The sequence below is a fragment of the Microcaecilia unicolor genome, chromosome 10 (assembly GCF_901765095.1).
Source record: "Microcaecilia unicolor chromosome 10, aMicUni1.1, whole genome shotgun sequence".
NCBI classification, from domain to species: Eukaryota; Metazoa; Chordata; class Amphibia; order Gymnophiona; family Siphonopidae; genus Microcaecilia; species Microcaecilia unicolor.
This window is the reverse complement of record NC_044040.1, coordinates 185751689-185774984: the sequence shown is the minus strand read 5'-3', so window position 1 is coordinate 185774984 and position 23296 is coordinate 185751689. Positions and strand designations below refer to the sequence as shown.

The window sequence follows — 23296 nt, the reverse complement described above, 5'->3', positions numbered from 1 at the left end:
GAGGGCTGCCCCGCCCTCAACGTCATCGCGTTTTGACGCGAGGGCCGCCCCGCCCTCAACATCATCGCGTTTTGACGCGAGGGCAGAGCTACAGTGACTGGAGCCTGCAGGCCAAACCGGATATCTCGGGCGCCTCAAGTTTCCGGCTTGAGGCTTCAAAGTGCCTTTTATATATATATATATATATATATATATATATATATATATATATACCCTGTTTCCCCGAAAGTAAAACATCCCCCGAAAATAAGACCTAGTAGAGGTTTTACTGAATTGGTAGATATAAGGCCTCCCCCGAAAGTAAGACCTAGCAAATTTTTGTTTGAAAGCAGGGCCGCCGAGAGCCAGACAAGGCCGCCCCCGGGCCGCTCCCCCACCCGAGGTCGCCGGGCCCCCCCCTCCGTCGCTCCCGGAACTAACCTTAAACGCCTCCTTTCACCTTCGCAGCAAGCAGCAGCAGGGCAGACCTCGCCTTCCTTCCGTGCCCCGCCCTCGCGGATGTTACGTCAGGCAAGGGCGGGACACGGAAGGAAGGAGTGGCCTGCTCTGCTGCTGCTTGCTGCGAAGGTGAAAGGAGGCGTTTAAGGTTAGTTCCGGGAGCGACGGAGGGCGGGCGGGCCAACCCGATGCTTCCCCGAAAAATAAGACAGCCCCTGAAAATAAGACCTAGCGCATTTTTGGGGGCAAAAATTAATATAAGACAGTGTCTTATTTTCGGGGAAACACGGTATATATATAATATATATATATATATATATATATATATATATATATATATATATATATATTCTCTTCCTTAGACCTCAATAATTGGGGGTCGTTTCGTCATAGATAAGGAGATCAAAAGAAATATATTGTCCTACTATCACTTTCTATGTTTGTGTTTCTGTGAGTCATTAAATGCTTCTCATTTTCAGATGCAGACATCCTAACTTATAAGTACTTATTCAGAACTCAGTATGAATTACTGTTCTATTGCATTTTTGCCATCCTGTGGTTTACTAGAAACAAAACAGAAAACGTGGTAATTAACAAGTAACTGAACTGGGTGGCCCAGCGTTTGTTCTAGCCTTCCAGCACTTGTTCTAGCCTCCTCTTCCTCCCTTGAATATATCCTCAGCCTAACATTTCTATCACTGTTGAACAGATTCTATTCCACCCGATATTCAGCCTGCAAGTGCTAAGTGGAGTCTGAGCCGCTCACAGACGTGGACGGAACTGACCCTGGATATTCAATGCCGGGACACGTGCAGCTCCCAGCATTGAATATCCGGGTATCAGCTGTCACCCGGAAGTTAACTAGGCACCGGCCAATATTCAGACCAGTGCTCAGTTAACTTTAGCCCATAACCTTAGGACAGCCTTTTTGCTAGATGGTTTGCTTAAGAACATAAGAATATCATACTGGGTCTGACTAATGGTCCATCTAGCCCAGTATCCTGCTTCCAACAGTGGCCAATCCAGGTCACAAGTACCTGGCAATACCCAAATAATAGCAACATTCCATGTAGAATCTCAAAGAGTAGCAACATTCCATTCAGAATCTCAGATGATAGCAACATTCCATTTAGAACCCGAAAGTCGCAAAATTCCATTCAGAATCTCAAATAGTAGAAATATTCCATGCTACCAAACCCAGGGAAAGCAGTGGCCTCCATGTTTGAAATTCACTGCTAACCAGCTAAGTAGGTGCTCCGCCCACGCTCCTCCCCCGGCCTGCCCCCTAACTTGGCCGGTTAGGAGATGGCCGGTTAGTGGCGATATTCAGCAGCATTAAACAGTTAAGTGCTGCTGAATATCGTGTACCAGGTCACTCAACGGGGTTTAACCAGGCAAGAGCCTCTCCTACTTGGTTCAACCCTTTTGAATATCAGGCAGATTGTATTTAATTTCTCTTCTTGAAATTCTGGAAGGCAGATGTACAACCTTGGTGAAGCCTTGCAGGACAATTTTCAAAGCCATTTTGGCATGAATATTGTGATTTGCACATATTAATCGGCTGCCCCTTCAATGAGGCTAAAAGTGGATACATTGTTCTGTAAGATACCACGTTTTTGCTGCACTCAGAGGAAACATTCCCAGGGGCAGGTTTAAATTCGAGGAGAAAGGTAACGATGATAAATGAGACTCTGCTCTGGTTAAAATGATAAAACTACTCTTACAAGATTGCATCATCAATAACTGCCTATATGTGGCTGGCACTGCAACAAATTTGCAAACTGCTCTATTTGTGATGCCAGGGTTTAATCTTGAATGAGTGGAACCTGCACAAATTGGTGGGTGTGGCTATGATTTATTTATTTATTACATTTGTACCCCGCTCTTTCCCACATACAGCAGGTCCAGTGCGGCTTACGTAGTAAAAGAAAGCATCTTACATGGTAAAGAATACAGTAAAAACGAGGAAATGTAGGAACAGTATTATAAATGGTGATGATCATAACTACTTACATTATGAAAAGTATTACAAAGGACATGCGAAAAGAATATAATGAACTGTGGCAACTGTGTCCCGGAATATATGATTTAGAATAGGGAAGGTAGACACGGATATGATAGGTGAAAGGGAAGGAGAATGGGAGGGAAATGGTAAAGGATGGAGGGAAGAAGATGAGGGATTGAGTATAAGGGATTAGAGAAAAAGGTCAAATGTAACATTGGGGTCAAAGTGAGTGTCGACATCTTAGCAGGAGTATCGTAGGTGATCTGGTGGAATTAAGCTGGTCCATTAGGGTAAACTTGCTTGAAAAAATGGGTTACCATATGTCCAGATTTACCCAGACATGTCCTCTTTTTGAGGACATGTCCGGGCAACCGGGCAGGTTTTGCCAATCTGCCCGTTTGTCCGGATTTCTGGACAAAACAGGCAGATTGCTAGCCTCCCCTCCCCTTAGTTACTACTGCCCTGGTGGTCTAGTAGTGACCTCTTCCGCCTTCATGGCAGGAAAGAGCCCCCTTTTTCCTGCCCGGAGTGCTGCCCTGCATGCATCCTTCCTGTGGTGATCTCGGCGCCGATTCAAAATGGCCGCCGAGAGTTCACGTGACCTCGCAAGAGTTCAATTATCGGCGGCCATTTTGAATCGGCACTGAGATCACCAACAGAAAGGATGCATGCAGGGCAGCGCTCCGGGCAGGAAAGAGGGGGCTCTTTCTTGCCCCGAAAAGGTCACTAGACCACCAGGGCAGTAGTAAGGTAAGGGGAGGGGGGGTGACGGGGTGTGTGTCGGGGGAGGGGAAAATGTGACAGGGGGTGGAGTGAGGGCGTGAAAGGGGATGGGGCGGGGTGTGAAAGGGGGCGGGGCAGGGTGTGGTGGGGCGGGGCATGTGCCCTCCTTTTTGGGGGACAAAATATGGTAACCCTAGTCAGAGTGGATAGACCATGTAGGTCTTTATCTGTCATCATTTACTGTGTTACTATGAAGATCCTAATGTGTGCCTAACCCCCAACCCCTCAACCCTAATGAAGAGTAACCCAATGGTTAGAGCAGCAGCCTGAGAGCCAGAGAAGCCTTGTTGAAATCCCACTATGGTTCATTTTGATCTTGGACAAGCCACTTAACCCTCTATTGCCTCAGGTATAACTAAGATTGTGAGACCTCTAGACAGGGCTGGTTTTAGACATGCTGGGGCCCAGGGCAGAAATTAAGGCGGGGATCCCGCCCCCAATCTCTCCACCCACCATTACTTCCACATATAAAACAACCTTAAATGACTTCTTCACATAAGAAACACAAACAGACCTTTATCAAATACAGAACAAGGGATTAGAATAGAAATATGAAGACCAAAATTGAACTGGGAACCCTAAGATATTAAGGGCCCTTTTACTAAGCCACGTAAGCGTCTACACACATCCAATGCATGCCATAATGGAGTTACTGCCCGGGCTACCATGTGGCTCTTGCGGTAATTTCATTTTTGGCGTGCATCCCAAAATTTTTTTAAAAATTTTGGATGCACATATCGGACGCGTGCCTAGTGGCATTTGACACACGTAGGTCATTACCGCCTGGTTACCACATGAGACTTTACCGCTAGGTAAATAGCTGATGGTAAGGTCTCAGACCCAAAATGGACGCATGGCAATTTTGGTTTCACCACAAGTCCATTTTTGGGAAAAATTTTAAAAAGGCCTGAAAAATGATTCTGCACGCACCCAAAACATGCGCCTACACTACCGCAGGCCATTCTTCAGCGTGCCTTAGTAAAAGGACCCCTAAACTTGGCAAGTACTACAACACTGAAGAAATAAAAACAGAAATGCACTTCCTTTTGTACTGAACACAATCGGTGACATAGCCACAGAGGGCCTGGACTTGGGTCCCCCCTCCCCCACACTTTGAGCTCAGACCCTCCAAAATTAACCATTGCCCTTGCTATGGCTGGCAGGGATCCCCAAGCTGTGTCAGCTGAAGACCACCTCCTCCTCTGGTCCGGCAGCCGTAGCTCTCCAAGCTCTGCTGCTGCTGGCTGTGTCTTCAAGCTGCTGCCACCACTGCTGAGCCTCCCAAGCAAGCTCAGTTTTCACACATGCAGAAAAACCCAGCATTCACAGGAGTGGGTCAACAGTGGTGACAGCAACTAGGGGACACTGCCGTTGTCGGGTGGCAAAGGAAAAGGCAGTCTTCACCAGGAGGGGCCTGGAGATCCCTGAGAGCTCAGGTATTTATATTTGGCATTCAGGCAGGGGGCAGGAAGAAAATTTGGTGCCCACCCACTTTTGGGTTCAGCCCTGCCCCCCTCCCCCCAACTGTCTGACTATGCCACTGAACACAATACAAAGACATCTGTGATACACATATCTCAAAGTTAGCATATTCCAGTTAATAAATTCAAAATGAAACACTTTTTTTTTCTACCTTTGTTGTCTGGACATTTTATTTTTCCGTTATGTTGGTCCCAATTTCTTTGTTTGTCTTCTGCTAATTCTCTTATTTGTCTTTTCTTCTCTCTCCTGCCTTGTCCTATTCCTTCACTACATCCCTCTGATATATTAATCCTTCCCTTATAACCCTTTCCTCCCTTTTCTCTTTTCTACCTCACTATCCACTCAAATTTCACCTTCTTTTTTACCCTTTCCTTCTATTAACTTTTTATATTCTTCTCTCATTCCCTAGCTGTCTCATTCATCATCTCACTCCTTCCCCAACCTGCCATTCCCTTCCATATTTCATCTACCCTCCATTACTATCTCTGTATTCATTATCCTCTCTCACTCACTATCTTGCCACCCTTTCTTGGCATCTCCCACATGATTCTGTCATTTGTACTTTTTGCCTCCCTCTCCCTCCCTCCACTGTCATAGCCCCAGTATCTCTTCTCCCTCCCCCCCCCCATGGCCTGACATCTCTCTGCCCCTTTTCCTCTACCCCCATCGTCTTCCTGTCCATCTCTCTTCCCTTCTGCTGCCCCCCCCCCCCTCCCATGTTCCATCATCTCTCCTCCTCTCTCTTCCCTTCATGGTCCAATATTACTCCCTCTCTCTTTCTTGCTGTTGTTCCCTTCCTCTACTCCATTCCACATGAGCCTCTCTCTTCCTTCCCTCCCACCCATTGTTCAGCACCTGCCTCTCTTTCCCTCCCTTCCTTTCCTGGGTCCAACAGCTTTCTCTTTCTTCCCAACTGCCTTCCCATCTAGCATCTATCCCTTCCTCCCCACCATCCTAGGTCCGACATCTCTCCCTCTCTCTTCCTTCTCTCCACCCCACTGTCTGCCATCTCTCTTCCTCCCCTCTTTTCCGAGGCCCATCATTTCTTCCTCCATCCATCCCCCACTCCCAGTTTGGCATGCCCGCCTCCCATCTCTCAACACCCCTGGGGGGCCCCTTTGGTCTGCCATCTCTTTCCCTTCTTGCCACCCCATCTAAGATCTCCTTCCCTTCTCCTCTCCTTCCATGTCTAACTTAAATTGCATTTTTGTTTACAGGAGGTCACCAGCGTGGCAGGGATTCTGATACGATGCCTGCATCTGCTCTGGTGCTGTTTCTCTGCAGCACTCCTCCCAGGCTGGAACAGGAAGTTGTGTCAGAACGGGGTGGAATGTGGCAGAGGAACAGAAACAGCACAGGGGCAGATGCAGGCGGCATATCAGAATTGCTGCAATGCTGGTAACAACAAAAATGCCATTTAGTAGACAAGGAAGGTGAGGGGAAGGGAAGGAGACCTTTGATGGGACGGTGAGAATAGGAAGAAATGATGGACTGCAGGGGCCCCCTGGAGCTATGGGCCCAGGACAGCTGCCCTGCTTGCCCCCTCCCCTAATACTGGCCCTGCTTCCAGGGGTAGAAAAATACGTTGTGTATCTGAATGTACACCACTTCAATAGCTTGCAGGTGGTAAATAAGAAATTAAAAATAAAATAAACACATGCACTTTACATTTTCAAATCCACATTCTACACACTCTATTCTCCATGCAAAATGTACTTGAAGAAACAAAACACAAAAATGTTCTCTGTACCCACTGCAACTTTCTAAGTGACAGTATTTGTATACTGTCATTTTAAGACTGCTGATAAAAAGAAGCCATGGACTGTTCCATGCCAGGGTACTTGTAAGGCACATTCTGAGGTGCAGACCGCATTCCTTGCACCAATAACACTAGAGCCCTTTCATGGCATCCAATAATTTATTGTCATCATGATCTAGTTAAGTAAGAGCCCAAGAAATGGGCAGGAGCACTTTCTAGCCTTGAAATTGAAATGTCTGGTGAGCAGGACAAGTACTGCAAAAGCAGAAAGAAAAGCTTATTCAAGCTATTTTCTCTGGTGTGGTTGCATTAAAGAAATAAAATGTATTTTTTATTACTTAGATCTGGTGATATGGCAAGTATCCTTTTTCCTCTGTTTCTACCTCCATATCCCTAGTCACCACTCAAGAACTAATAATATCATACACAGTTTGGCTGGTATTTCTTTTTTTGTATTTATTGTGGTAATTTTAGAATCCAAGCTTTCAGTTTCCAGTGTTCTCTTAAAACTTTGATGTGCCTGACAGAAATGAAGTCAGGAACCTCACTTTACTATAAGACAACTCTGAAGTAAGCATGAACTGTAAAATTCAAATGTCAATCTATTTGGTTAACATGCGGATAATTTGCAAAGGCATTTCTATGCATAGAAGGAACTTTTACATGCAGGAGTGAGGCTTTGGCAAACACATGGGTTCCCTGGGGTAGAGGTCGGGCAGGGAATGCACGTACAAGAGAGGGGGATGATGATGGAGGCCTGGAATCAGGGGTGTAGCCAGACCTCAAAGGGAGGGGGGGCCAGAGCCCATGGGGGGCATATTGTGGCCTGCCTCCCTGCTGCCGCCCTCCCATTGCCACCTCTGCCCTCCTCTGCTTCTGCCTCCCCGCCACCGCCACTTCTGCCTCCCCGCTGCTGCTGCTGCTTTCCCCTCTCTCGCTGCTGCTCATTGCCACTGCCGCTGGAAGGTACCTTGGCTGGCGGGAGTCCCCAACCCCAACAGCTAAACCGTTTGTTCCACGCTGGTCTTACATTGTTGGCACCCTGTCCTGCTTTCAGCGTCATGCATGCTCAGTTTCATTAAAACGAGTGTGCATGGCGCTGAAAAACAGGACAGGGCACCAGGAATGTAAGACCAGTGCGGGACAGACGCCTTAGCTGGCGGGGGTTGGGGACTCCCGATAGCAAAACTGGGGGCCCTGGAGCCAGTTTGAGGGAGCCGAGGCCCCCGTAGCTATGCCACTGCCTGGAATACTCTCCTGGTGGGGGTGGTGGGGACAAAACCAGTGATGGACTTCACAGACACATAGGATAAACACAGAGGATCTCTATATTTTTTTGTTACATTTGTACCCCGCGCTTTCCCACTCATGGCAGGCTCAATGCAACTTATATGGGGCAATGGAGGGTTAAGTGACTTGCCCAGAGTCACAAGGAGCTGCCTGTGCCTGAAGTGGGAATCGAACTCAGTTCCTCAGGACCAAAGTCCACCACCCTGACCACTAGGCCACTCCTCCAAATTAAAGCAAAGCTTAAATGACTTTCACAGGTAAAATTGTGGCTGCCTTGCTGGGCAGACTGGATGGAGCATACAGGTCTTTATCTGCTGTCATTTATTATACTATACTATACATGTTCTTATAATCTGTTATATTCAAAAAGATTCTAAGCGAATAACAAATTAGATTCCTTCAATCAAAGAATACAATAAAATTAATACGTGTAATTCTAACTCTTAATCTCATTTACTCTTATAGATATCATTTTCACTGAACAGCAAAGTTTTTAATGCTCTTCTAAAAGTATAGTAAAACAATAGTCTCCTAATAACTAAAGGGAAATTATTCCACAGTTTAACCCCCTGATACGAAAAAGAAGCTTTGTGAGCCAGTAGTAGCAGTTTGAAGTGAGTTCAACATATTAATGGAAGTCAATGCTTTGGAGGCAACAAGATATATCATGGGTGGGCACTGGGCAATGTGGATGCTGAGATACTGCCTTTAGTTCTCTCTGGCACTGACTGGTTGGGCCTGACCCTAAAGTGGAGAGGCCATGGCCACTCAGGCCTACCTGTGGTTGTGATCCTGGTGCACTGTAACAAGTAATTATGGGACCATAATTCATATCTGATGGCAGCATACAGCAGCTTAACATCAGTATCTTGAGTATTTTGTAACCTCTTTAAGATAGCCTGTCGCAGTCCACAATAAAGAATATTGCCATTGTCAAGGCAACTGATGAGAAAAGCATGTACTAAAGTCCTTAAGGCCTCTTCCACAAGGCAGGAATGGAAGGCCTGCAGTTGTCTTAGGGCCCTGTTTACTAAGGTGTGTTAGTGTTTTTAGCGCGCGCGAACCATATAGGGATATTGTAGGCACATACATGGTTAACGCGCGTACATGGTTAATGTGCCTACAATGCTGCTTAGTAAACAGGGCCCTTAGGGAGTAGAAACAAGACCTGACAACACCAATGACTTGTCTCTCAAAAGACAGTGACGAGTAGAGAATGATACGAGGACAAAGTTTGTTCTGTCCCTGTCCCTATCCTCATCCTCACCCCATCCCTACAAGCTTTGACCCCATCCCCACCTCGTCCCTGCAAACTCAAACTTCACTGCAGTAGTTCTATCATTTTCTAGAAAAGACAATCACGCACTTTTTGTTCGAATGAGATTTTGTACTGTTGCAGGGATGGGATTGGGATGGGGATAAACTTTCTGTGTCATCCTCTAGTGCTGAATAAACATGTCCTTCAATATTTTAACTGAATCTACCAATATAATTGGTGAACCTGAAAATGATGGAGGGACCATTGGGATGACAGACAAGCCGATAATCTATATAGCGACAGCTTTGTCAGGGTTGAGCTTCAACATCTTGGAAATCATCCAATCATGAACAGCGTCCAAGCAGGCAATGAGAGGGGATTAGGACTGATGCAAAATGTCAGTTGTAGGTCATCTACATAATAATAACCATTGACTTTGAGATATTGTATCAATGTAACAAGAGGGCTGATGAATGGATTGAAGACTAGGGGTGCAAGCACCAGGCCTTGCAAGACATGGAGGCGTCGAGAGACACAAAGAAAGATCTCGAGTTCAGCAAAACCAAATTGAAACAGATCCCTGAAGGGTCAGCTAGAATCAATCACATGAAGGTTATTTATTATTAGGGTTTATTAAGCATCTTTATGAAGAGATTCACCCAAAGCTCTCACTAACCTTCCATGGGGGTATTGTTGTCTGGTCGATTTGCAAAAACAACATCCACATACTCCAGCTGTAGTCTCTGAAGAGAGGCCTTCAATCCTATATGCAGAGAAAAGGATCAAAAAGAGACATAAAAAAAGCATTGTAGCAGAGCCAGCAGCTCTGAAATATCACTTTGCATGATAGGACCATACATTGGAGAAGAACAGGTTTTGCGCTGCAAATGTTTTGTGACATTACATTCTGAAACAAAAACAGACACTGACTTCCCATAGCGTTTAAATCAGGCTCCAACATTTAATTTCCGGATTTGTGGGCCTGGCTAAACCATAGCCAGTTAAGTGCAATATTCAGCACTGAACCAGCTATAGGGTACCATATAAAGACAGGACTGAGGGGGCACACTGGAAGATCCTGGGTCAGGAACAAGAGGAATTAAAAGATGCATCTGCTGTATTGGAGGATTCCATTTCAGAAGTTTCACTTAGATCTACTTGACTTATTTCCTTTGTGTTTGAACAAGACTTGAATGGAATTATGAGACTGTTCTTTAAGAATTTTCAACAACCTTTTTAAGGTCAAAGAGTTTGTTTTTTTCCTGATGTGGCCTGTTTATAGGGCACTCCCTTCTTGCCTCTAAAAGGAAGCTGAACAGAAGAGACTAAAAAAAAAAAAAAGCAAGCCCTTCTGACAAAGGAAAAACACTTTAGAGTTCAGTTTTTTCTCTTTTATAATAATGCTAAAATTTATTAGAGTAAATAAATGGTTACAATAAAAATTCTTTTATCCCAGTATTACAGAAAATTGAATTCTTATTGATATCAGTCCCAGTGGCGTTCCTAGCCTCGATGACACCCGGGGCGGATCGCCAATGCGCCCCCCCACCGGGTGCAGCGCGCCCCCCCCCCGTGAAATGACACCTCCCCCCTAGCGAAATGACACCCCCCCGGGTGCATGCCGCTGGGGGGGGGGGGGTGCCGCGGCACACGCCTGTGGGCTCCGAGTTCGCTACGCTAACTTTGCTGGTTCGCTGCAGCTCCCTCTGCCCCAGAACAGGAAGTAACCTGTTCCGGGGCAGAGGGAGGGAGCTGCAGCGAACCTGCGAAGTTAGCGTAGCGAACTCGGAGCCCACAGGCGTGCGCCGCAGCACCCCCCAGCGGCGTGCACCCAGGGCGGATCGCCCCCACACCCCTCCTTGGTACGCCACTGATCAGTCCAAATTTCAGTATAAGGAAAATAAAATCTCTCTCTCTCTGCATTTTCCCTTCGGAAGCTGTCAGATTCTGACCTAGTACAAAAGGTACTCAGGCTGAATACAGAAGCTTAATTTTGTCCAATCACTTAATGCCTTATATTTTCTCTCTTACTTATCTGGTATTCTTCAAGTCTGACCTCTAAGGTTACCTTCACATTTCTTTGGTATTTTTCTCAAATATTCATCATTTGCCCTTTGTAACCTCTGTCCCTTGAATACCTATCACTCATTGTGGTCCTTCACTGAAAAAGTCCCTGTGTTATGTTCAGAACCTGTTTGAAACAAACAAACAGACACTTGTTAAAGTTTATAGCCCATTATTAGGGCTAAGCAAGCCTGTCTATGGTCTGTGAGAAAACCAAGACACAAGATAGCTAATTGCCCTACTAGATCAGAAAAAGGAATGTTATACAAAGCTGACTGATCTGAAAAACCAAACAGCTCTATACAGGCCAAAAAATACTCAGGGCAGGAGGAGACATTTTCTGGACATGAGGGCTGACACTAAAGCATTGGGTAACATGGAGCAGGTTAATCATCAATGGTTATTGGCAAGTTTACTTTGCGGAATTGGGCTAGGCCTTTTCATTGATTCGTTTTCCTTAATGTTCGCCTAATAATTTGTAGTCATTTCCCCCATTGTAGTGATCTAAGGAAGGGTTAATTGAATACAATTTGTTTATTCTTCATATAATCTGTTTAGTAAGATTATTTTGTTAATTTTATTTCCTTGTATTACATTGGCTCGGTATTTCCTATACAATTGGATACTTGTGAAATTTTTTTAATATAATTGCATAAATAAAAGGTTTTTTTAAAAAAAAGAAAGGACTGAGTTTTATGCAATGCATGGTGACCTTGGCCAGTTATTTGCTGAATATCAGCACTTAACCAGCCAATTGCCAACTCTGCCTTCAGAATGCTCCCAAAATAGCCAATTTTGTCTTGGGTGCTCATGACCGCCTGTAACAAACAATTTAACTGACTAAGAGCCATTTCTGCCCGGTTAAATCACTTTGAATATCAATCCCAAAGCTTTCTGCTAGCCATTAACAGTTGAATGAGTTTTATGAATGGTAATCAATATTCCATCAGAATGAAAAATTAAGGCAATCAAATATAATATGTTTGCTTTTTGGTTTCCTGCTAATGCTGCAAGAAAACTCAAGTGGGGAAACCTTTTTACAGAACAGACTAAAATACATTTTCCTTGCTAATCTAGAAACGACGACTGTATTTGCTGGATTATTAATTCTGCTTGATCTTAAAATTATTTATTTATTTGTTATATTTGTATCCCACATTTTCCCACCTATTTGTAGGCTCAATGTGGCTTACATAGTGCCGGAGAGCTGTTTGCAGACTCCGGAGTAAACAAATACAAGGTGATGTTGTGGTAGGATAAGGTTCATGTGGTAGGACCACATAAAGGAATCGTACAACGGGAGAGTTGTGTGATGACCATTACGAACTTTAGTGTTGTTGTGTCGCAGAGATCAGGCATTTAGTACAATTATAAAAAGTCTTGCTGGCTGAAACTGATCAGATGAACTCAACTCTAAAAAAAGCAGATGACAGTCCTTTAAAAAGTTTTGTACCAGCCAAAGGATCAACCTCAAGCTTCTCTCTGCAATCACAAGAGCCTCCTTCGCCACCCCAACCAGCAACAGAAAGCAGAAAGAATACATCTGGACCCCAGTCAAAGTGAACTCATTCAGTATAGTTAATAATTCAGGCTTTCTATCAATATTTCACTTGTGGCACATTTCCCCCTGCATAGGATCCCTAAATGTGTAGAGCATTCACTTGACTGCAACTGTAAGAATCAAGAGACAGCTGCATCCTGAAGGATGAGTTCAGCTATTACACATGAATAACAGAAATAAAAGCTTTCTGGATAATGTACTCCTTTTGTGCTTCTGTGTAATCAATCTCAATAGTATTTTCATTTCTTTTGTCTTGTAAAACGGTAACATTAGCAACAAACATGTACTAACAACCAGCAGTACTGTACTGAATAAAAGAGCAGATGCTGCTCCAATATACCCTCCTTTTGAGGGCAATTTTCAAAACAGCCCATGTGGGTGCACACCTTGTGGGCTTTAAACACATTTTCAGAGGAACAACCCACATGTATTTCTCTTTCAAAATTTCCCCATGGACTTTGCACTTGCTTTTGTGTGTGTGGGTTAAACTCAACTGGGAAATAGCCTGCATACAGGTTTTATTAAAAACTCGGGAGCTCTTTTACTAAATAGCGGTAAGCAGGGGTGTAGCCAGACTTCGGCGGGAGGGGGGTCCAGAGCCTGAGGTGAGGGGGCACATTTTAGCCCTCCCCCGGCACCGCCGACCCCCCCCCCCCCCCGCCATTGCCGGCATTGCTGACCCTCCCCGCCACCGCCGTCATCGCCGCCACCACCAACAACTTTGCACCCCCTGCCGACGACCCTCTTGACCCCCCTCCCACTGCCAACCCTCCCCTGACGCCGCCGTCGCCTACCTTTGCTGGCGGGGGACCCCAACCCCCACCAGCTGAGGTCCTCTTCTTCCAGCACAAGGCTTCGTTCTGTTTCTGTGAGTCTGACGTCCTGCACATTGTACGTGCAGGACGTCAGACTCACAGAAACAGAATGAAGCCTTGCAGATCAGCCAGCAACGTGGCCGCTGGCTGATCTGCAAGGCTTCGTTCTGTTTCTGTGAGTCTGATGTCCTGCACAGAACAAAACACAAATAGAGAGGGTAATACAGCATACACAGAAAGTATACAGATAAAAAAGCCCGTGTCGGATCATCAATAAAGTATCTTTTTGTCCCAGTCTTGAAGGCCCAGTGTTGCTTTTTTGTCTGCACAGAACAAAGCCTTGCGCCGGAAGAAGAGGACCTCGGCTGGTGGGGGTTGGGGTCCCCCGCTAGCAAAGGTAGGTGACGGCGACGACGAGAGGGAGGTCGAGAGGGTCGTCGGCAGGGGGCCCAGGCCCCCATGGCCCCACCTAGTTATGCCACTGGCGGTAAGCACTAATGCATTCTTACCACATGCAAATAGGCAACGCGGCCGCTGGCTGATCTGCAAGGCTTCGTTCTGTTTCTGTGAGTCTGACGTCCTGCACGTACAACGTATGTGCAGGACGTCAGACTCATAGAACAGAACGAAGCCTTGCACCGGAAGAAGAGGACCTCGGCTGGCGGGTTTGGGGTCCCCTGCCAGCAAAGGTAGGCGACAGCGGGAGGGGGTTGGGAGGGTCATCAGCAGGGGGGCCCAGGCCCCCGTGGCCCCACCTAGCTACGCCACTGGCAGTAAGCACTAATGCATTCCTACCACATGCCAATAGGCACTAGCGCGGGACGTGCTCAGGCTTCCTGTGGTAGCTCTGGAATCAGAGCCTGCCAATCCCACACTAAAAATAAAGCTAAAATAGTTTTTAGTGTGGGGGCATGTTTGGAGGCAGAGAGTAGGTGCACTCGGAGCTAATCGGCAAATCGTTGCATGCCGCCGATTAGAGTGGATTTAGCCCCAACTGCCTAGTGGTGCTAAGGGCTCGTGTGCTAATGGCCACATGCTAATTGGGAAATTAGCACGTGGCCATTAAGAGGAAAATTGAAATTGCGGCCACTTTACTGCCATGCTACAAGTGGCCTCAGCATGTGGGAAATCCACATGCTAAAAACAGCACAGGCCACTTTTTAGCACAGCTTAGTAAAAGGGATCCTTTGCTTTTTAAGCAAGTCTTTTCTGATGGGGAATATTAGGGGCCCTTTTACTAAGGCAAGTAGGCGCCTATGCGCATCCAACATGCGTCAAATTGGAACTACTGCCTGGCCACCGCGTGCCCTGGGCGGTACATCCAGTTTTGATGCACGTCCACAACATGCGGTAGTGCGGCACTTACCCATTGGTAATCGGCAGTGTATGTGCACTGACGCTTACCGCCCAGTTAGCGTGTGAGACTTTACCGCTAAGTCAATGGGTGGCGGTAAGGACTCAGGCTAACAATGGATGTGCACTCATTTTAATTTTGATGCATATCCATTTTCAGACACACACACACAAAAAAAATCGCCTTTTTTTCCAGGCGTGCGGAAAAATGGACCTCTGCGGCTGCGCGTCCAAAACACGTGCCTACATCAGCACAGGCCACTTTCCAGTGCACCTTAGTAAAGGGGCCCCTTAGTGATATGGTACAATAGGGATTTTGCAAACTGTAAATTGCAAATTGTAAATTGTTTTTATTGCCTGAATAGGGTAGTGTGTGGGTGTGAGTGTTGTCTTTTGCTTGGGATAGGCTTTCCATATATTTTGATTGTTTTCCTTTTATTCATGTTTTTATTCAAGTAAACTGCTTTGTACTACATAAGTTAAGCAGTATATTAAGTTTAATAAACATTTGAAAAAGCTAAATATGAGAACCAATTTCTAACCCTTCCCAAAACACTTCCCTATCAAATGCCCACACCCCTTAACCACTAAAAAATATTAGCACTGTGGAACCTTGTCGATATTTTCAGCTAGGTTCAGGGTGACCACCCTTTTTAGCACATACTGTCACAGTTGTGCCCTGGTTTCAGGCTCTCAGTCATCTCACCCCCTGGTGGCCAGATTGGATTGTCTGTGTGCTGTTTCCCATTCCAGACTTCAGCCCAGTCCAGATCTTCCAGCCTGCCAGACTTGCTTGTCTTGTTTGAGCCTGCATAGCACCCGTAGCTGCCTGGTGATTGCTGCAGCTATATCTCAGCTGCTGCTGGGCTTATTAGCCATTTGGAAACTCTCTGCTTTGCCTTTGCATCGCCTAAGGCCCTGGTTTGTTGGTGCTTGTTGCACTTCTGCCTAGTTTGGCTTTTATTCTAGTTCTTGTCTGATTCTGGTTAGTCTGTGTATAGTTTAGCTTAGGGTTATTGTTTGTTTCCTAGGCTTGTTCCTTGTCTGTCTTTTGTGTTTAGTTTCTGTTTGTCTGTGTTTCTTGTTCAGTGGCTGCTTGGCAGCTTTCAGTTCTGTCTCGTGTTTGTCAGTGTTTGTTCGCTGTTTTAGTGGCTGCTTGCCGCTTCCAGTTCCTACCCTGTCCTGTAAGTCCTGTCGGCCGCCTGCAGCCAGGGGCTCAACTCCTGGGGAAGGGTGGCTAGTGCAGGTGAAGTCTTGCTGTTCCTATCTGAGTTCTGTCTGGTTCCTGGTATGGGGTGGTTTTGCCTGCCACTGCCGCTCCTCGGCAGTGGCCCAAGGGCTCACAAACCTAGTTCCTGCTTTTGGAAAACGTGACACATACATTTGTATTTACCCACATTAACGACTTTTGAAAATTCTCCTCCTTCCCTCTCCCCCCTTGGATCTGATGTGGGAAAGTCCCCAAGGTGACTTTGGGGTTCTTTCTTTGGTTGCTACAGCTTCCGAAAAGTATAATGTCTCCTGGCTCCTCTGGCCCAGTGTGGTTTTCTGTTTTGTCACATGCCAACTCTGAACACTGTCAGGGATCACATTGCCTGCCACTGCTGTACAAATATTGCCCTGGTTTATGTATCCAGTCTGTCTTCATTCAGTACTGTATCACCCACGAGGAAGAAGAGAATGAATGAAGGCCTAACTGCTCTGGGATTCTTCTCCTCTGCCTAATTCATTCAGCTCTAGGATGACAGTAATGAAATGACAGCCTTTTAAGGAAATTATTTTGAAGCCTTAAAGCTAAGTGATTTAATATGACAAGAGGCCAAAAGCCACCACAAAAACCACAACAGAACTTTTTACGAGCAAGGAGACTGACTTAAGAATTCAGGAGCCGTGCATTAATTAGAAGTTAATGGTGAATCTTAATATTTCATTCTGTAGTTTATAAATGTTTAACAACCTAAACAATTTTGGTTTGAGAACTCATGTTTGATTTATTTCACATTACAAATCCTTAGTAAGCTCTTTTGTGCAGACTCCTATATGTGATCTACCTTACTACCCTTATGGACACTGACATCTCCAAATATTTATTTATTTATTTATTACATTTGTACCCCGCGCTTTCCCACATATAGCAGGCTCAATGCGGCTTACATAGTAAAAAAGTAAATAGAATTACAAAGTCTTAAAAGAGATTATACGAGTTATTGTAAATGTAATAATAATGGGGTAAAGGAAAAGTAAATTGAGCATCTGAGCATAGAGGGGAAAGAAAATGGGGAGGGAAGGATGGGAAGGAAAAGATAGGGGGTGAGCATGGGGAGAATGGGAGATATGGTGATGAGGAGAATGGGAGATGGTCTAATGTATAACAATCGTCAGGACAGGGATCATGTGGGCGGGATTTAGTTGTTGGATCATTGGTACTACTATTAATTGCAAACTTTTTTGAAACATGGTAGTTCATGATCTGCCTTTGGAAATGGCATTGCATAACAATAGAAAAAGATAAATTGATCTATTCCAGGGGTGAACTGACCATACAGGCATCTGAGCAGTGCTATCTGAGGAGCAGCGGGGGTTGAACCTAAAAGACTTTCACCTTTGTTTTCCTGACTCTTTGAAGTAACAGGCCTCAGCTTTGGATTAATTTATCTTAATTTTGCAACCTTGTCCAGCTGTGTCATTTAAAGGCCCACCCTCAACCCTCGCTCACTGTATCAAAAGGTAATTGAAAAAAACAATGAAATTACTTTGTATTTAAATGTGGGAGATGCACAAAGGGGTTCTGAGGGCTGTTTTCCATTTGTGGCACATACAACGGCAATAGTACGCAAAGATATTAATATGAGCTGATTGCCATTCAAATGTGCATTCCAAGCGATTCACAGCCGTTTCCGAGTGCTGCACAGACTGTAGTCCCTGCCTTTTATTATGAAATTTTTACAGGAGGTCAGAAGCTGTCGTAGCAGCACAGCACTACGCTGAAGAGGCAATTTCTGACTGTTTTGTGTTGGAAGGAAATTAGTACTGGACAGTGCTGATGAAGAGGAGCCCAGCAGGTAGGTGAGGGCTATCTCTGCTTGTGCTGGATTTTTTCCCCCTGCTCTTTCTTGTCTTTTCCTTATTCTTTCTTGTCTTATCTTGCGGTAGAGGTAACTGAGCTCTAAGGTGCGAGGAATTGTGTAAAATTCAAAGATTGAAAAGTGGGAGGAAATCAATCCTTTTTTTGCCTCTTCCTCCTCCCCCTCCAGCTGTGGCAGCTTTGAAAGTTAAAAAAAAAAAAAGAAGCTATGCACGCCTTTTATATACGCAGTGTATGAAAGCCGTGGAATACTGTGGAGGGCTGTTCTGGGCATGTGCATAGCAGCCACGTTTAGTGATTGGCTGCCCTATGTATGTGCTGGCTTGAGCTGCATGGTAAAAGTCCATGCAATTCATTTGCATGTTCTTTTTGTTTTTGTTAATCGCTCACTATTTCCACCACGGTAATTTTTACCGTGGTGGAAATAGCGAACAGTTCTTTCTAGGGACATTAGTGCATCGGGCCCTGAGACCTAAAATAAAATAAAATGTCTCACTCTCAGACTAAGGGACCCTTTTACAAAGACATGCTAAAAGTTGGCTGGCAGTAGCTGTAGCATGTGGTTTTCCCACGTGCCAGCACGGCTACAAAAAAGTTGATTTTTTATTTATGCCAATAAAGGCCAGGCGCTAAGTTCAAAATTAGTGCCTGGCCATTTACCACGTGAGCCCTTACCGCCTCCGATTTAGAAGCGGGAAGGGCTCATGCGCTAACCTGGCAGTAATTGAGCAGCGCATGCCAATGTGGCCATGCTGCTGATTACCGCTGGAAACACCCCCTGTGGTAGAAAATAGAAAATTATTTTCTACTGTGAGAAACAACGTGCACCAATATCAGAACTACCGCCGGGCTCCTGGGACTGCCCAGTGGTATTGTCTTCGTAAAAAGGCCCCTAAGACCTCTTCACACCTCCCTTGGTTTGGTCCCAGTCATCTTTTTGAGCCGTTTGGAATTCAAGTTTCTCATTACTGTGACGAGATACATTATGACTTCCTAGACAATGCACATGAAAACAGCTGCAAGAGAAGTCAATATGTCAGTGACTCACTTATGGGCAGTGAACGAAGTGAATTCAGTCACTTTGGAAAGCATGTTTATGATTGCAGTAATTTCCAATAAGCAGTAAGTACTGTAATTATAGGTAATTACATGGTATTAATGTTACACCAGCATAGATTACTTGACATTTTTACCAATTTGGGCAGCATGGGCATCCTCGACTGATAATGGAAAAAAGAAGGGCGTCTCTGATGAGCACTTGGGCGACTTTACTTGGTCCATTTTTTTCTGACCAAGCCTCAAAAAGGTGCCCGAACTGACCAGATGACCACCGTAGGGAATCAGGGATGACCTCCCCTTACTCCCCCAGTGGTCACCAACCCCCTCCCACCCTAAAATTTTTTTTTTTTTTCCAGCCTCTATGCCAGCCTCAAATGTCATACCCAGCTCCATCACAGCAGTATGCAGGTCCCTGGAGCAGTTTTAGTGGGTGCAGTGCACTTCAGGAAGATGGACCCAGGCCCATCCTCCCTACCTGTTACACTTGTGATGGTAAATGTGAGCCCTTCAAAACCCACCAAAAACCCACTGTTGCCAAATGTAGGTGCCCCCCTTCACCCATAAGGGCTATGGTAGTGGTGTACAGTTGTGGGGAGTGGGTTTTGGGGGGGGGGTTGGGGGGCTCAGCCCACAAGGTAATGGAGCTATGTACCTGGGAGCAATTTCTGAAGTCCACTGCAGTGCCCCCTAGGGTGCCTGGTTGGTGCCCTGGCATGCCAGGGGGACCAGTGCACTACGAATGCTGGCTCCTCCCATGACCAAATGGCTTGGATTTGGTCGTTTCTGAGATGGGCGTCCTCGGTTTCCATTATGGCCAAAAATCGGGGACGACCATCTCTAAGGACGACCATCTCTAAGGTCGACCTAAATTTCGTGATTTGGGCGTCTCCGACTGTATTATTGAAACAAAAGATGAACGCCCATCTTGTTTCGATTATATGGGTTTCCATGCCCCTTCACTGGGATGTCCTATGAGGACGTCCTCAGTAAAACTTGGGCACCCCTTTCGATTATGTCCCACCACGTCACTTTGTAATTGTCGATGCTTGTGAAGGGCAATTCTATGACTGGGTGCCCACATCTACATGTCCCTTGTGTGCAAAAAATTGCAGAAAACTTACATGTGTGTGTGTACACTTTCTTGTGAAAGTGCTAGCAGGATGCCTGCATGCTGCTCTGTAAGTGATGTGGAGGGGCATTTTTGTTAGAACGTCTAAATCAGAATTTGGACGTTTTAAAAAAACGTCCAAATTCTGAACAGGAAAGGAGGTCATTTTTTTCGAAAAAGATAGACGTCTATCTTTTGTGTTCGAAAATGCTATGGATGTCTTGTGATTTGGATGTCCTTTCTTTTGGTCCATTTTCGAACAAAAAACGTCCAAATGCAAAACATCCAAAAATGAGGAAGAGTGGTTCAATGGTTAGTGCTGCGGGCTTTGATCCTGGCAACATGGGTTCAATTCCCACCGCCGCTCTTTGTCACTTTGGGCAAGTCAAATGCATATGACATCTAAGTCTGAATTCGGACATTTTTTGTAAAACGTCCAAAATCAGAACAGGAAAGGTCTATCTTTTCCTTTTGAAAATGCTGTTTGGAAAAATGTTTTGTGATTTGGATGTTTTATTTTTTTGGTCCATTTTCAAACAAATAGATCCAAATGCAAAACGTACAAAATACACAAGAAAATCCACAAAAAATTGAAACCAGTCACATGTTCTAAGTGTGGTAAAAGCTTTGGTTGTAATGTAAATCTCAAAGTGCATCAGAAAGTCCACACGGGAGAGAAACCATTTGCATGTATAGAGTCTGGTAAAAGCTTTGCTCAGAAGGTAAACCTCACAATGCACCATAGAATACACACAGGAGTGAAACCATTTACATGTCCTGAGTGTGGTAAAAGCTTTGATTGGAAAGAAAGCCTCACATGGCATCAGAGAATCCACACAGGGATGAAACCATTTACATGCACTGAGGAGGTAAAAGCTTCAGTTGCATTGGGACAGGTAATTAGGGAATGTACACTCTTGCTATGAAGTATGGAAAAATAGCACTCTGGTATTTAGATATATGTAATGAGACCTCCTTTTCATCTACAAATCTGAATTCAAAGCCGAAATCTAATGATAAACAATAGACACAAAGCTCAGATGTTATAAAAACAAAAAAAGTAGAAAGCTTGGCAACAGGTAGAATAGTGGAAAAGTGACATCCCAGGAAAGCAATATGGCATCCTTGGGGGCACTGCAGTGGACTTTATAAAATGCTCTCAGGTACACATCTCACCATTGCTCCCTTACCTTGTCTGCTGAGCCCCCAAAACCCACCCAAAACCCACCACCTCCAACTGTACACCACTACCATAGCTCTTACAGGTGAAGGGAGCACCAATATGTGGATACAGTGGGTTTCTGGTGGGTTTTGGAGGGCTCACAGTTTCCTCCAAAATTTGTAACAAGTAGGGGGAGGTAGAAGCCTGGGTCCACCTGGCTGCAGTGCACTGCACCACTACTAGACTATTCCAGGGACCTGCATACTGTTCTAATGGACATGAGTATAACATCTGAGGCTGGCAAGTAATATTTTTAATCACATTTTTTGGGGTAGGAGGGGGATAGTGACCACTGGGGGGTAAGGGGTGGTGATCCCCGATTTCCTCCAGTGGTCATCTGGTCATTTGGTGCACCCCTTGTGTGGAGTAGAGGAGTAGCCTAGTGGTTAGAGTAGCAGACTTTGGTCCTGGGGAAGTGGGTTTAATTCCCACTGCAGCTATTTTTTTTTTAAATAAAAACAGGTCTAGCTCAAAACGTTTTTGTTTTGTTCCATTATGGCTGAAAGACGACTAAGTCTTAGGAACGCCCAAGTCCCGCCTTGAACACACCCCTGGTACGCCCCCTTGAGATTTAGACATCCTTCTGATGGACTTCAGAGAAAAAACGTCTAAAAAGAGGTTTCGGAAATACTGATTTGGACGCGTTTGTGAGATAAACGTCCAAATGCAGACTTTTGTCACTCTTTGGACGTTTTTCTCTTTTGAAAATGAGCCTGATAGCGTGTTAATAAAGGGGGGGGGGGGTGTACACATAGACTGAGCATGGGTGAGTAATGGGTGGGTCTCCCACTTACAGGCATAACTTACAGATTACTGCCACGTATACGTGACTGTAGCTATGCCAGATCTATGGCTGGTGTAAATGTGGGGGGGGGGGGGGGGGGGGCTAATTGTAAAGCACCCAGATGCCATTATAGAGTAGACTCTCAACAGATGTCCTCAGGGGCCTGACTGGAGGTGCCCAATTATAGAATTGCCTCCTTAACGGGAACCATTTGAAAACTGTTATTTAGGTTTATAGTTACTGTGACCTACAGTTTTTTATTATCCTCTGATGCAACAAGACTCATAAATTTGTTTCCATGTACAGCACCTTATTTTCTGCGTGGCTCATACCTTTACTTTTTAAATGGAATTGTTTGGTTTTTTTTCTGTTTCCATTTGGAGCAATTTCCAGCAGCTGTAAAAGTGAAATCCCCCTTCCCTCTAAACATATACTTGTTTTTCCTCCTGAGGGAACTGTGCTGAATACTAATTTCACTCGATGTACTCCACCAAATGTACTGTACATAGTTGACACACCGAGGCATAGCTATTAGCATCTCAGATCTCGTAATTATCAACATATCCTCACCTCCTCATTAGTTTAGCCTGGTAATTTCTTCTTTTCCCTTCCAGCTCAGTTGAAATCAGCGCTTGGCTCCCAGTGTTGAGAGCCTTTACTTGCAACCACCCGAGAATTTTATCCCCTATTTTGATAACACCTCCCTATGTTGGCATAGGTGTAGTTTGGGGTGGGCATGGGTGGGGGGGGGGGGGGTGTCAGCACCACACCAAAATATTTCAGGTGCTAATGCTGAATTGGTCTACCTCCTCCCCTCACTACCAATAAGACATAAGTACTACTACTACTTATCATTTCTATAGCGCTACAAGGCATAAGCAGCGCTGTACATTATACACAAAAAGAGACAGGTATTGCTATACTGGGAAAGCCCAAAGGTCCATCAAGCCCAGCATCCTGTTTCCAACAGTGGCCAATCCAGGTCACAAATACCTGGCAAGATCCCCCAAAAAGTACAAAGCATTTTATACTGCTTATCCCAGAAATAGTGGATTTTCTCCAAATCCATTTAATAATGATCTATGGACCATAAGTAATACCACACTGGGAAAAGACCAAGGGTCCATCGAGCCCAGCATCCTGTCCATGACAGCGGCCAATCCAGGCCAAGGGCACCTGGCAAGCTTCCCAGACGTACAAACATTCTATACATGTTATTCCTGAAATTGT

General features: G+C 45.2%; 1 protein-coding gene across 3 annotated transcripts in view; it reads right to left on the bottom strand.

The window, feature by feature from the left end:
• LOC115478535 (voltage-gated potassium channel subunit beta-1) overlaps positions 1–23296 on the bottom strand; it is a 296142-nt gene that overhangs the window by 40525 nt on the left and 232321 nt on the right. For all 3 annotated transcript variants that reach the window (XM_030215947.1, XM_030215948.1, XM_030215946.1), the window contains exon 8: positions 9692–9778. In XM_030215947.1, coding sequence (XP_030071807.1) covers positions 9692–9778 — 87 coding nt within the window. The remainder of the gene's footprint in view (positions 1–9691; positions 9779–23296) is intronic.